At 32.4% G+C, this 15,566-nt stretch overlaps 1 protein-coding gene across 6 annotated transcripts in view; it reads left to right on the forward strand.

Annotated features, from left to right (window-relative positions):
* LOC148939273 (uncharacterized) overlaps positions 1–15,566 on the forward strand; it is a 280,313-nt gene that overhangs the window by 82,965 nt on the left and 181,782 nt on the right. For 5 of the 6 annotated variants that reach the window (XM_089106654.1, XM_089106655.1, XM_089106657.1 and 2 more), the window contains exons 3-4: positions 6,380–6,496; positions 9,705–9,791. In XM_089106654.1, coding sequence (XP_088962780.1) covers positions 6,380–6,496; positions 9,705–9,791 — 204 coding nt within the window. The remainder of the gene's footprint in view (positions 1–6,379; positions 6,497–9,704; positions 9,792–15,566) is intronic. The other variant, XM_089106656.1, reaches the window with a different exon arrangement.

Raw genomic sequence — 15,566 nt, forward strand, 5'->3', positions numbered from 1 at the left:
TAACATTTTATTAGTGTCTTATCGTGGTTTAAATTGGCCTATATACCTTCTAATGGAATTTCATAGTTCAGGGTTAATTTCTTTTGTGAAATACAATAGTTGGAATATTTAAGTAGTGTTTTGTTATTATTCACCTTGTCACAGTTACGTTTTCTTGACTTTTCAAAGTTCATTTTTATTTTTTTCGTTGAAATGCAAGACTTGCAATATTTCAGTAGTGTTTCGTCATGTTTTACCTTGCCACAGTTACATTCCCTTTATTTTTCAAAGTTCATTTTGATTTTCTTTCATTGAAATGCAAGAGTTGGAGTATTTCAGTAGTGTTTTGTCGTGGTTTACCATCTCACAGTTACATTTTCTTGATTTTTCAAAGTTTGTTTTGGATTTCCTTCATCGAAACGTAAGAGTTTGAATAATTCAGTAGTGTTTTGTCCTGGTTTAACAAGTCTTATTTACATTCTCATGATTATGCAAATTTCATTTTGAATTTATTTCATTGAAATTCAAGACTGGGGTTATTTCCGTAGTGTTTTGTCATGGTCTACCTTGTCACAGTTACATTCTCTTAATTTTTCAAAGTTCATTTTGAATTTCTTTCGTTGAAATGCAAGAGTTGGAATACTTCAGTAGTGTTTTGTTGTGCTTTACCTTGTCACAATTACATTCTCTTGATTTTTCGAAGTTCATTTTGAATTTCTTTCGTGAAATACAACAAAACACTACTGAAATATTCCAGCTCTTGCATTTCAAGGAAAGAAATCCAAAATGAATTTTTAAAAATCAAGAGAATGTAGTTATGACAAGGTAAACCACGACAAAACACTACTGAAATATTCCAACTCTTGCATTTCGATGAAAAAAATTCAAAATGAACTTTGAAAAATCATGAGAATGTAACTTTGACATGGTAAACCATGACGAAACACTACTGAAATATTCCAACTCGTGCATTTCAACGAAAGATATCCAAAATGAACTTTGAAAAATCAAGAGAATGTAACTGTGAGAAGGTGGACCACGAGAAAACACTACTGAAATATTCCAACTCTTGCACTTCAATGAAAGAAATTCAAAATGAACTTTGAAAAATCAAGATAATGTAACCGTGGCAAGGTAAACCATGAAAAAACACTACTGAAATATTCCAACTCATGCATTTCATCGAAAAAAATTAAAATTGAACTTTGAAAAAATCATTAGAATGTAACTCTGACTAGGTAAACCATGACAAAGCACTACTGAAATATTCCAACTCTTGCATTTCAACAATAGAAATCCAAAAATGAACTTTGAAAAATCAAGAGGATGTTACTGTGACAAGGTAAACCACGACAAAACACTACTGAAATATTCTAAATCTTGCATTTCAAGGAACCAAATTCAAAATGAACTTTGAAAAAATTTAGATAATGAAACTGTGACAAGTTAAAGCACATCAACACAGCAATTAAATATTCCTACTCTTCCATTTCAACGAAAGAAATTCAAAATGAACTTTAAAAAATTAAGACAATGTAACTGTGACAAGGTAAACCATGACAAAACACTACTGAAATATTCCAACTCTTGCACTTCAACGAATGAAATCCAAAATGAACTTTGAAAAATCAAGAGAATGTAAGTGTAAGAATGAAAACCACAACAAAACACTACTGAAATATTCCATTTCTTGCATTTCAACGAAAGAAATTCAAAATGAACTTTGAAAAATCAAGAGAATGTAACTGTGATAAGGTAAACCACGACAAAACACTACTGAAATAATCCAACGCTTGCATTTCAATGAAAGAAATTCAAAATGAACTTTAAAGAATCAAGAGAATGTAACTGTGACAAGGTAAACCATGACAAAACACTACTGAAATAATCCAAATCTTGCATTTCAAAGAAAGAAATCCAAAATGAACCTTGAAAAATTAAGAGAATGTAACTGTGACAAGGTAAACCATGACAAAACACTACTGAAATATTCCAATTCATGCATTTCAATGAAAGAAATCCAAAATGAACTTTGAAAAATCAAGAGAATGTAACTGTGGCAAGGTAAACCATGAAAAAACACTACTGAAATATTCCAATTCATGCATTTCAATGAAAGAAATACAAAATTAACTTTTCAAAATCAAGGTAATGTAACTGTGAAAAGGTAAACCATGACAAACCACTACTAAAATATGGCAACTCTTGCATTTCACGAAAGAAATTCAATATGAACTTTGAAAAATCAATAGATAGTAACTTTGACATGGTAAACCATGTCAAAAACACTACTGAAATATTCCATCTCTTGTATTTCAACGAAAGAAATCCAAAATGAACTTTGAAAAATCAAGAGAATGTAATGGTGACAAGGTAAATCACGACCAGACACTACTAAAATATTCCAATTCTTGCATTTCAATGAAAAGATATTCAAAATTAAATTTGAAAAAATTAAGAGAATGTAACTGTGACAAGGTAAACCACCTAAAGAAGTATTAAAATATTTCAACTCTTGAATTTCAACGAAACAATTTCAAAACGAACTGTGAAAAATTTAGTTAATTTAACTGTAACAAGGAAAACCACGAAAAGACACTACTGAAATATTCCAACTCTTGCATTTCAACGATAGAAATTCAAAAAGAACTTTGAAAAAATCAAGAGAATGTTGCTGTGACAAGGTAAAGCACAACAAAACACTACTTAAATATTCCAACTCTTGCGTTTCAACGAAAGAAATTCAAAATCAAATTTGAAAAATCAATAGAATGTAACTATGACAAGTTAAACCACAACAAGACACTACTGAAATGGTCCAACTCTTGCATTTCAACGAAAGAGATACAAAATAAAACTTTGAAAAATTAAGAGAATGTAACTGTGACATGGTAAATCACGACAAAACACTACGGTAATATATCGTGTCTATTATTTCAATGAAAGATATTCATAATGAACTTTGCAAAATCATGAGAATGTAAATGATTCATGGTAAACCATGACAAAACACTATTGAAATATTCCAAGTTACATTTCGATAAAGTAAATCCAAAATAAACTTTGTAAAATCAAGACAAAGTAACTGTGAGATGGTGAACCTTGACAAAACGCTACTGGAATATTCCAACTCTTGCATTTCAATGAAAGAAATTCAAAATGAACTTCGAAAAATTAAGAGAATGTAACTGTGTCAATGTAAATCATGACAAAACACTACTGAAATATTCCAACTCTTGTATTTCAAAGAAATAAATGAAAAATTAAATTTGAAAAAATCAAGCTAATTTAAATCTGACAAGGTAAAAAACAACAAAAAACTAGTTGAATATTCCAATTCTTTCAGTTTACGAAAAAAAATTGAAAATGAAATTTTAAAAAATTTGAAAAAATAAACAGAATATTAATGTGACAACGTAAAATATATCAAAAAGCTACTGAAATATTCCAACTCTTGAATTTCCCTCAAGAAATTCAAAATAAACTTTGAAAAATCATGAGAATGTAACTTTGACAAGGTAAAGCAAACCAAAACACTACTGAAATATTCCAACTCTTGCATTTCAACGAAAGAAATCCAAAATAAAGTTTGAAAGATCAAGAGAATGTAAGTGTGACAAGGTAAACCACAACAAAACACTACTGAAATAATCCAACTCTTGCATTTCAATGAAAGAAATTCAAAATGAACTTTGAAAAAATCATGAGAATGTAACTGTGACAAGGTAAACCATAACAAGACACTACTGAAATATTCCAACTCTTGAATTTCAACGAAATAAATTCATAATGAACTTTGAAAAATAAAGAGAATGTAACTGTGACAAGGTAAACCATGACATAACACTACTGAAATAATGCAACTCTTGCATTTCAATGAAAGTAATTCAAAATGAACTTTGAAAAATCAAGAGAATGTAACTGTGAAATTGTAAACCACGACGAAATACTTCGGAAATATTCCAAGTCTTACATTTCAATGAATTAAATTCAAAATTAACTTTGAAAAATTAAGAGAATGTAACTATGGCAAGGTAAACCATTACAAAACACTACTGAAATATTCCAACTCTTGCATTTTAAGGAAAGAAATCCACAATGAACTTTGAAAATCAAGAGAATGTAACTGTGACAAGGCAAAACATAATAAAACACTACTGAAATATTCCAACTCTTGCATTTCAACGATAGAAATACAAAAATTAACTTTGAAAAATCTAGAGAACGTAACTTTGACAAGGTAAATCACGACAAGTCACTACTGAAAAAATCGTATCATTGGAAAAGAAAAATATCATCATTAGAGTACACTAAAATGTCATCAATAAAAAAAAACTATTAAAAAAAAAAAAAAAATTAATTAATATAATTATGTAAATTAATGTAAATTAATGTAATTATGTAAATTAATTAATAATAAATTAATTTATGTAAATTAGTTCAAGGTTAAACATAAGTCAACTACGCCTAACAAATTAAATTACAAAAAGAATTTCACAATTTCATACAAAGGAAACGTCACGCACTTTGAACACAGATCAGCACGAATTTTCACGGTAGTTGAATCGGTCATTACACTGTCTGCTTGTAAATATTATAGCTATATGAGGGGACACTGCGCTCGGAATCGTTATACCTATATTCTAAAACGAGCGAATCTTAAAACGAGCGAAACTTAAATTGAATATGCAAATCATGCTTGAAACGAACAAAAATCACCACAAACGAGAGTTTGGGTATGACCTCCTTCTCTCACTGTGAAAGTCTAAAACCTATTGTGTCATTAGCGCTTTACTGAAAACCAATTTTATGACAAATATTTTTTTTTGTACTTAATATTGAAAATAAACATTAAAATTGTAGTAACATTTTGAACTGATGAGCTTTCAGCAATTAATATCATTATACATCAAGTATTCAGTTTAAATTATTAGCTCTTTTTAAAGTTGTTAATGGCGATGTAAGTAGTATGTATATAACAGTTCCGAGCGCAGTGTCCCCCCATATCTATATGAACCATGAGCCGAACCCTGAGAAAGGAAATCCAGGAATACCTATCTTCTTGAGTTTACTTAATAAAACCCTATGATCAACCAGGTCCAAGGCCTTAGAAAAATCCAGAAATAAACCAATTACAGTATTTTCAAGGCCAAGTTGGGAACGGATAAACTGTGTGGCGTCGATTAGTGCATGAGCAGTTGAAAATTTGGAACGGAAGTCATATTGATGAAAAATGATTGTATTGTTTGCATTGATTGTTTATTTAATTTCTGTTCGTTTTAAGTTTCATTTATACTTCAATAGGAAAATATTTATTTCCGTTTTCAGCTTAATTTTCATATTCAATTTAAGCATTACTCGCTTTAAGATCTATTTATTCATTTATATTTACTTGTATTTTGTTGCTATGATTGCTTATCTAATTTCTATTTGTTTTGGGTTTCATTTATTCTTTAATAGTAATTTCTGGTCATTTTGAGTTTGAATTTTAACAGGTATTTGTATCTGCTGAGGTTAAGTTTAAAATGGCCTTTACTTTTCCTGTCTTTGAAAAACTTATTTTTCAGAAAGTATTTTTAATTAATTTCTCAAAAGACCGTGGTTTCCCTTTTAGTTACCAAAACATATTATGAAAACTGAGAGTCTCATAGAGCCAATTGATTTTCTGTAAGTTTCAAAAAATAGATATAAATGGAGTAAAACGTTGATTCAAATTAGCTGCACACTCAACAAGCTGATTCAACAAGCTGATTGGTACAAATATAATGAATCAAAAGGCAAAAATTCTTGCAGATTTCAGCTGCAAGAAGATCTGAGTTCAGGGAAGATTTGAGATTCAAGGAAGATGGCAACTCACAAATACGGCTGTAGAAGTGATATTTTGCTACTATCCAAGGGTTGCCAAAATTTCTTACAGATTTCAGTTACATTGTTTTTTCTTCTCAGTAATTTTATACTCATAAAAGGAAGAACTGGTCTGAATGTCTTATATTTCCAGTAAATTGCAAATGCCGTTCTAAGCTTTTTGAGGGATTCAAGGGAGATGGCAATTCCCAAATACAGTTGTAGAAGTGATGTTTGGCTACTTTCCAAGGAGCTGCCCGCTTTCTGCCACCCGGTGCACATTTCAGGACACCATGTGTGCCGTTGAGTTGTGACAATCTTAGCACAGTCCCACCAAGCATCAAAGAATTCCTGCAGTGCCTTGCGCAGTCCTCACGACGCTTTACACGGATACTCTGATGTACGCGGTTTTCGACATTCGGTGAACCCACGCTACAATCATGACGAAACTTTATATGGTATTATTTTCAGCAATAACAAGCAAAATATGCTGAAAATTTCGCGAAGCGTAATCTTTAGTCTTGAAGCCCAACTGAATTGATCTAATTTATTCTAGGGATTACAAAGAACATGTCGGTAAAAATAATGAAGAGGCTGGATCTGGCAAATTACGAAAAGATGACGTGACATCATCTAGCCCTGCACTTAGTGATTTTGATCTTTCATACCAAAGGTATTTTTCCATATTTCACCTTAATCATTGTGCATGAAATTTAATCTGTATTTGGTTCCCTTTGCTATAGATTTCTGGTCTCTAAAACAGCTAATATCAAGAAAAAGACATTCTCTAAGAATTGTAATCAAAATATAGTAACTGTTACTATGATAAAGTGACTAATAAATAGCTGATGAACATCTACTTCCTATATTTTGACTGTACGGGTAAGCTCTTTCTATTAGATTTTAATTGAGCCCTTAAACAGCTCAATGTGAGGTTTCACTAGCGACGAAGGCCCCACTAGAGACGAAGGAAAGTTCAGGCGAATTTTAGGTCCCACTAGCGACGAAGGAAAACGGCGAAGATAAGAGTGATGTTCCTTGTTGCTCAAGACAGGGGACTGTAACTCTAGAAACGAGGTTTTTTGGCTATCGTGATTCCAATGGTGCAGTTTTCATTTTAATCTGACAGCATATTTGAGGGGTTTCAGGCTATGTTTCAAAATTCCCATAAATTAGTTTTTGCAATAAGCTTTTACCATTACGATTAATCAAAATAATCGTTACCATTCCTGAATAGGCTAAAAATGATAATTTTATTTCACTAGACAGTTTTTTCTTCAAAACGTGGTTTGAAATTTTCGGTTACTATGGGCTAGAGTTCGTTCTTTACTTTACAAATATGATTATATCTCTGACTTGATTACTGGGATTAAAGTGAAGAATGATCTGGGAAACTAAAAGAATATGCCCTGACTTCACCTAGTCCTGGGCTAAGTTACTTTGTCATTTCACGCAAGAGGCATTTTTACATTTTTTGCCCTATTCTTTTTGTAATAATTCTTAATAATGCAATAAAATTGAAGATAGCCAGGAATCTGAGAGTCTGTCCTCAGGAATCTGAGAATTCACTGGGCCTGTCCTACGACTTCTCTTCTTCAGCTTGATCAATCATGTACTTCTTGCGTCAAATTTACGGAATGTAGTGTCTCTTTATTCTTTTTTTTCTTTTTTATAAGTCTATTGATTAAACTTATGTTAGAGGTACTATATATATATATATATATATATATATATATATATATATATATATATATATATATATATATATATATATATATATATATATATATATATATATATATTCGATGGCTAAATTTTTTTTATTGTTTGGTATCTTTAAATATTTTTTGGGAGTACCTACAAATTTAGTACCTAAAAATTTGTACCTACAAAATTAGTACCTACAAATTTGTACCTACAAAATTAGTACCTACAAATTTAGGGAGAACATACAAATTTAAGAGCTTATCAAGTGATTTTGATGCTAAAATGAAATTAAAAAACCTCATAAAGTGAGTTTTATAAATCTGATCGAAACGGCTCAATTATTTATCTAAAGCTTTATAGAAATTGCATGTTATGACAGAGCTTTAGATAACGCTTCCTAATATGATAATTATAATAAGTTAGCTTACTGATTGTAATTATTTAGTCAAACTCTTCGACGCAGCTGGAAGAGCCGTCGTAACTAGTGCCGCTTTTAACCTAGGTGGCACTTTCCGCCTTTTCCCAACACAGCAAGTACGTAAAGATGCGGCACGCTTGAACTACCTTCTAAAGGAAACATCCCACTTAAGATAAAGTTTTTAAATCAGAATTTATTTTAGTAAGTGGACTATCGCAAGCCCAGATGACGTGAATTTGCATTTCAGAAAGAAAAAAAGTGAAAAAAAATCGTAAAAAATGTCAATTCATTGAGAAAAATGACTTATAATTTTAAAAACTAAATAGTTTCAAACAAAAAAATCACATAAATTTGCTACAGAACACATTTACACATCCATTTATTGAGTATTAGATAATTTCGGAGACCACGCTGCCTTTCCATGACGATAAAATAAAAGTTCAAATAGGGATAAAATCCTTTTAATAGATAGTGATGATTACAATAGTGATAGAAATTCAAAAAAATTCCAGATATTTCGGTCACATATACAGTGACCGTCATTAGCAGTAAACAAGTTTTACTACTGATGACGGTCACTGTATATGTGACCGAAACATCTGGTGTTTTTTGTGAATTTCTATGCACTGTCTATTAAAAAGGATTTTGTCCCTATTTTGAACTTTTATTTTATTATTAGATAAATATTCAGCCACATTAAGTACTTGAATAACAGTTTTGTCAGACGCTGCACTTCTACTTGAAACCAGGGTTGCCGACTGCCGACGTCTAAAAGAGTGTAAATCAAGGCCAAAAAGAGTGATTTTTGCTCAAAAAGAGTGAAAGTCAAAAAATTTGCGCGCATCCCCTCTGAGGTAAAAAAAAGAGCATTTCACACGAGAAGTGTGCAAGTTGGCAACCTTGCTCCTTACGTTAAACACACTTCTGACGAAGTTACCAACTACTGACGTTTAAAGCAAATGAAAACTGACACCCAAAAGAGTGATCTTCACTCTTCCGCATCCTCTCTAAGGTGAAAAGGAATGAATTTCACACGAAAAGTGTGCATGTTGGTAACCCTGCTTGAAACCGTCTCCCATATATGTTTCTTATATATTTACTAGATAGGAATACAATTTCATAGTTAAAACAGCTTCCCAGCCGTAAAGCAGTGAACATTAAAGCCAATAACCTTGAATAAAATGAAATGAAATGTAAAATAAAATGAAATCAAGGATAGCTGAAACATAAAATCTCATGTTTTTTCCCTTTATTTAACATGTTTTCATTCTTTTGAATAATATTTTTAGTGACGCTCCCAATTACTTAAATAATTCATAGTAAATATAAACTACTTCAATAATACTTTAATAATAATACCACAATTGCTTGAATAATAAATAAGTCAAAATAAAAATAAAATTACTTGAGCATGAAAATGAATAATATGAACAAATAAATAATCTAATATAGTTTCATGTATATTTACATACCCGTATATATGAAAACTTTGAGGGAGCAAAATTGAAGATAGTTCTACCGTTCATTTCTTTTTTTTTGCTAATAAGTTTTTTTCTCATTAAAATCTAAAGGTTTTGAACGCTCTCCTTTTGAAGATTTTTCAATCCTTTCCCCTTCTACCTCCATAATTGCCATGTAGGATCTACTACTAGGCTACCTGAGTAGTAGAGACTATTGTTAAACCATCCTCTGGCGTATTTTCTGTGATGTACTTATTACCCTTTTTAACCTTCTGCCCTTTTTCCCTATTATCTAGGTACAAGGACAAAGCATCCGTGGTACCATCTTCACTAAGCGTACGGTCAGCGTCTGCCTCTTCTTCACCATACCAGTCCTATGAAAGGTGCTGTTTATTTTACTTGTAGCTTGTATTTTTGCTTGAAAAGTAGTTGCCTGAATTGTCTGTTAAAGTAGAACTTGTTCATAAGCAAACAGAATTTTAATTTGTATTATAAACTAATTTGACACTCTCGTATAAAAAACCTTAAAACCTTTCGTTCTAAAGTCACTGTAATCCAGGTACCAGCCCGAACAAATGTAACACCTCCACGATGTGTCCGTTTCAGACGACCTGAAAATATATTTTAACATGTTTAACCAGCTAACCAAAGAGTATACCCGAATAACTACCTCTTTGTGGTACTGAACCCTTAAAATAGCATTAGCCGAGTGTCCAGGCTTGATTTCTTGGAAGATAATGAGAGATTATAGGTCCTATTCACGGAAAAATCCATAATAAGGGTTAATTATATGAAGCGTACGTCTAGTACGCCCCCCCATCTAGCAAAGTATTTATTACAAAAAACTGGATGCTTCCCTAATTTGATCAGTATATTTTCTTTTAAACAATGCTCAAGTACTTTTACTACTTTAGAATGTACATTGGTGTAATCATACCATTGGTTGATTTTTTGGCCAAAAAATATGAGCAAAATGGCTTGACACCCCCACCTCCCCTCCTTCTATCCAAACCACAGTTTATATAATTATCCAGTAAGTTTACCGCAGATGATTTCTGGCTCTTCATTCTCGGTGCGAACAAAAAGCTACTCCCACTTATTTGTGCACTTATTGTCCACTTATTGGTTGAGCCGGCCAAGTGGTTTTGTCAGTACTTGTTCCGTAGGTGATTATTCTTTGTCTACCCGTGAAAAGATCTAATGCCGCTTATGTTTATAGGTTCTCTGGAGCACTCGCACCTCGGTCCGGGTTTTTATAATGGGTGAGATGGGGAAAGATCATACTGCTAATTATATAAACTGTGATCCAAACAGTGCCTAGGTCTCAGCCTAGCGAAACAAATTTCTGGGTGTCCCTATGATCCCGTAAGTAATGTTTTCTTTTACTCCAGAATTAGTCTGGATCTGGAAGAAGGAGATGATACAAGCGAAATGGGCACTAAATGAAGGAAATATCGAAGGCAGCTCAATTTTTGTGCTTTTTCACAATAAAAGCTATGACGCTAAATTCCGTTTTAAGAAACAGTAATGATAATTTACGTCTTCATTTAATATCAAATGTCAAATATAAAAATACAAATTGACATTATTACTTTGTTTAACTTTAATGGCTCCACAACTTTTTTCTCCAAATTTTGCGAAACACCTGTCGCTTCTCAACCTCTCTATCTTCCCCTCTTTCTAATTCTATTCACTATGCAACATGTTTTGTCATGCCTCTCTTCTTTCGTCACGCTGGTTTATTCACTAGTGCCTGGACTATTATAAATTCATTAAAGCTGACATAACTCCAATAAGACATATAAGCAGGATATTTTTTTTTTTGGGGGGGGGGGGGCGGGGACCAGCCATTTGGGGGAGGATTAAATAAAAAAAAAGTCAGAGTAATCGATTAAATAAAAACTTCAGAAAAATATGGGATAAAGCTTAAGATTTTTGGATATAAATGAACCCTAAGGCCCTAAATTGTATGTATGCCCGACTCTGATGCTTTTTGGTAACGTTTTCTGGTTAAAAACGTAAAAATTACTTAGTTTAATACATTGAGGTTAAATCTTCTACTTCTTCAGAAAATAAGCTTTGATTCATTTAGTTGAGTTGACATTCATCGAAATTTTGTCCTGAGGATGCTCCTAGAAGAAGCAATTCTTTCAGTCGACTCTTGTATTATTTATTTTAATAAGAATATTTTTAAGGATTATATACGAATATTTATAATGGTAAGAAGACTGATAAGAGGAAAAATTTCTATTAAGATGAAAAATTTCTAATAAAAAGATAAAATCGCCACTAAGTGCGGATATGTTACCTTTGCCTTGTCACCTTTGAATTTCGTTTCGATGTAACCTAGCTCCACATCTAAAAGCTCCGCGTCTGAATTATCAAAAATCTAAATAGATCCCAAAAATTGAAAAGAAAAAGAAAAAAATCCAGTAGTTAGATTTGAGAAATAAAGGAGTTTTAAAGTCAAAGTGGTCTAAATTAGAATAGGCAAAGTGAATCTAAAAGTAGATTAGGCTAAGATAAAATTTTAAACTACCTAATTATACCTATTATTGATTGAACATGAATTAAAAGGCAAGCTTATTTTTCATAAATAATAAGAATTTTCTAGTAAGTGTAAAAAACATTAAGTATAAGATATAAGAGATAAGTATAAGATCTTATATCTTATAAGAAATAATAAGAATAAGAAGTATAAGAAAATTTCTAATAAGGAGAAGCAATTTCCTGTCAGAGGGAGCCTTTCCTTTAAACTAAACCCTTGTGAATGCATGCTCATTACAAACTAACAAAAAGTATGGTTCTTTACCACCAGGGCACTTTTATGATTTATTTTTCTAGTGTAAAAATTTACTTAGTTACTGCGAGAAGTCATAGGATTTCATCTTCACTATTCGCTCTTTGCCTTGTAAAATATCCTTGCTCCTGAAGCCTGAAATTTTGTAAAGCTTTTATTTTCCATGATAGGAAAGGATTTATGGAAACTTATTTTCTGATAAAATCAAAGACCTTTTATTCCTCAATTCCAAATGTCGGTAAAGTTACACGGAGAGATCTGAGATGGCTTAGGTTCTCTTGGGTCGGATTGTTGATTCGGCTCGTCTTCTTCTAGCCCTAGTCCGATTTACTAACACCCAAAGTAACACCCATTGGTAAAGTTACATTGAGAGACCTGAGATGGTTTAGATTCTCTGGGGCCAGATTGTTGATTTGGCTCGTCTTCTTCTAGCCTTAGTCCGATTTAGTAACATACAAAAGTAGTGACACCCATGATTAATCCTTCTCGGTAAAAATACGAAATTTCGTGTTTCTAGATATGTGAGGTTCAAACCTCCGCTTCAGGGTTGTCCGATGTGTTGAATAAGACGGTGTAATTTCCACCAAGATCGTACCCCTTCTTAAAGCTGTTTAAAGTTTTCTGAAATTATCTAAATTTCCTCATACTAATAGCTTTTGATGGTTACAAATCAACAATGAGCAAAAAAATTGGATGCTTTTGATATTACCAGTAAAATTGTATTTTTGGAGCATCAGTTCCAGTGTCTACTTAGGAAATCTTGTCTAAAAGTTAGCTAAATCTTAGGCTAGTTCAGATGACAATCAAACTGGAACAGAAATGTGACGAACTTAACTGTTGTTATTTTATTCTTCTTCTTCTATAGAAGAATGCACCTGAAAAAAAAATGGTCTTCTTCTATTTCTCATTCTTCTATAAAAGAATGCACCCCCGCATGGCAATATCGCATCTGAAACTGAGTAGCTCTGTTCATAACTTTTCAATATTTTCAAACCAATTCTTTATTTTCAAATTTTTCCCAAGATGGAATTTCCGCCTTAGTCCGTCGAAAAATATTGTTTCACCGCACAAAATGGTAGAAATTTTGGCAGTTTGCTATTCTCGGAAAAAATAGTATTACTTATAGAACTCAAAACCTCCTTTATAGAGTTCTTGGACATGCTGAATTTGATGTTGTAATTTTGATCTTTAAACTATGATTTTAAACTAATTTAATTTTATGTTAAATAAGCAACAAAGCATTTAATTTTAATTAATTAGAATTAATAATGGGTGACTTTGGCTTTACATTTAATGGTATTAATATTCTATTAAAGTTGTTTTGGCTATTTTTGGCAATGATCACTCTTCACTTACAATTCGTTGCCACGAACTGTTTGCTTCTACAAACAAAAAGTATTAGTTTATCTTACTGAAACAGTTCCGTGGGAATGGGAGGAAAAACATAACCGAATATAAACATAGGATCTCTAGCCATTCTTTTTATTGAATTATCATCTTATCTGCAGAAGTACAGAAGTTCTGAATAATTAATTGGGGGGGGGGGGCAAGATTTTCGCAATGGAAAGAAATTTGGAAAAATAGGTAAGAAATCCTGGAAATGATGAAAATTGAAAATAATTAGACTAGAGTGTTGGGGAATATAAACGTGCCCATGCAGAACTCAAAGGCTACTTCAATTTAATTTAATCAGACCCTATACTTAGGGTTTCAAACCATGAGGGGAATAGAACGAATTAAATATAGGAATAAACTATTGATTTTTATCGTTTCTTCATATGGGAGCCACTATCACCAAGCTGATGCTAAATGAACTGGAAGATTATTTTAAGAGCGTATCTTTTTGTCTCCTTTCCTCGACACAGAAAACAATGACGATCCTGCTTATCATAATCAAGGCATCTGCCTAGAATTATTAACTAATGATGAAAACGATTACAGAAAAAAATATATGACTGACCCTTTTTGGGAAAGGAGGCAAAACCCGAGACTTTGAACAGGGTGCAATTGAGTTGGAGTTCTATGGGGCACTGACAAAATACTAGGATGAAAAACAATTTTTAATGATAAAATTCAACCAGATTTCATTTTTTATGTCCAGCTTTTACCGAGTGAGTATCGAATGATAACATAGTTTGGACAAGTGGTTACAAGTTGAACCATGCCCGAGTTTCGAACCATCAATCTGTTTAGATCTTACACTCTTTGTCATCAAAAGTTTTTTTTAAGAAAATCGGGAAATTCTCATGTTACGTCTCAGGCCGCTATTTTTGGAAAATCAAAGTTCATCCTACTCTGATCTATAGTCTAACTACTAGAATAAGAATATTTTCAAATTATGCTTTTTTTTGCTCTTAAGTCAGTGGATTTCAAGTCTTCTGCCAAATATTGTCATCGCTCGACTTGTGTCCAAGTTGTTTTCTTAGAGTTGATTTCAAAAAAAGTGTGTCTTGTGAAGCAAATATTTTCCCAACTTTCTATTTTTTTTTTCTATTTTAAACTGTGTCAAAACTTCAAACGTGTCTAAAAGAACAGTTATTTTCCTCTTGACAACTCTGACTACACATACTGCTGCAGTGTGTTGGCTGATTTGTGACTCGTGGATGCAGTGAACAATATGAGACACCAGTTCCTTCAAGATGAACAAACAGAAGAATAAGTTTTTTCAACTGAAAGTAAGGAGCAGTATTAAAACTTAAAACAAATAGACTTTATTTCGTATTACGGGGGGGCTGTCCCTTCCTCAACCTTCGCTCATAACGATAAAGCCTTAAGTCTTTTCAAAAGTGCTTTTCATTCAATTCAGCGGTCCTTGTGTTTGAGCAGTCTTTCTTAAAGAATTGTGACAAAAAGTCGAACTTTAGGGTAGATTTGAGTATAGAGGAGCGTAGCGTAGAATGAAGGCTGAGGAAGGGACAACACCCTTCATATACGGAAAATTTCTGTTCTTCTAAGTCTTAACGTTGCTCCTCATTTTTAGTTGAAAAATTTTACTTTTTTTTTTAATTTCTGATCGTTTTTCAAATCAAACAAGGAATTCTCCTCCTCCCGTGTAAAATTTCTTCTGGAAATCCCCTCTAGAATATGTGCTCCCTGCGGAAAATTCTCATTGTAGAATCCCTCCACGCGAAAAATTCCCCCCACAAATTTTCGTATATTTTCCAATGACAAAGGATGTATGTAAAAACGGGCAAATTGCGTCTTACAGTCCTTTCCCCAGGGGCTGTGGGGGAACTTCATCCCCAGAGGCATAGTTATTGTACCTTTCAACTGTGTTGAATCAAATAGCTATCTCAAAATTTTGATCGGATGTCTTTGGGGTATACAGGTGCGTGGGAGTGACTTCCAATCTTTTTGG

This window comes from Artemia sp. Qi Xiang Cuo, chromosome 21 (genome assembly GCF_049724085.1).
Source record: "Artemia sp. Qi Xiang Cuo chromosome 21, ASM4972408v1, whole genome shotgun sequence".
NCBI classification, from domain to species: domain Eukaryota; kingdom Metazoa; phylum Arthropoda; class Branchiopoda; order Anostraca; family Artemiidae; genus Artemia; species Artemia sp. Qi Xiang Cuo.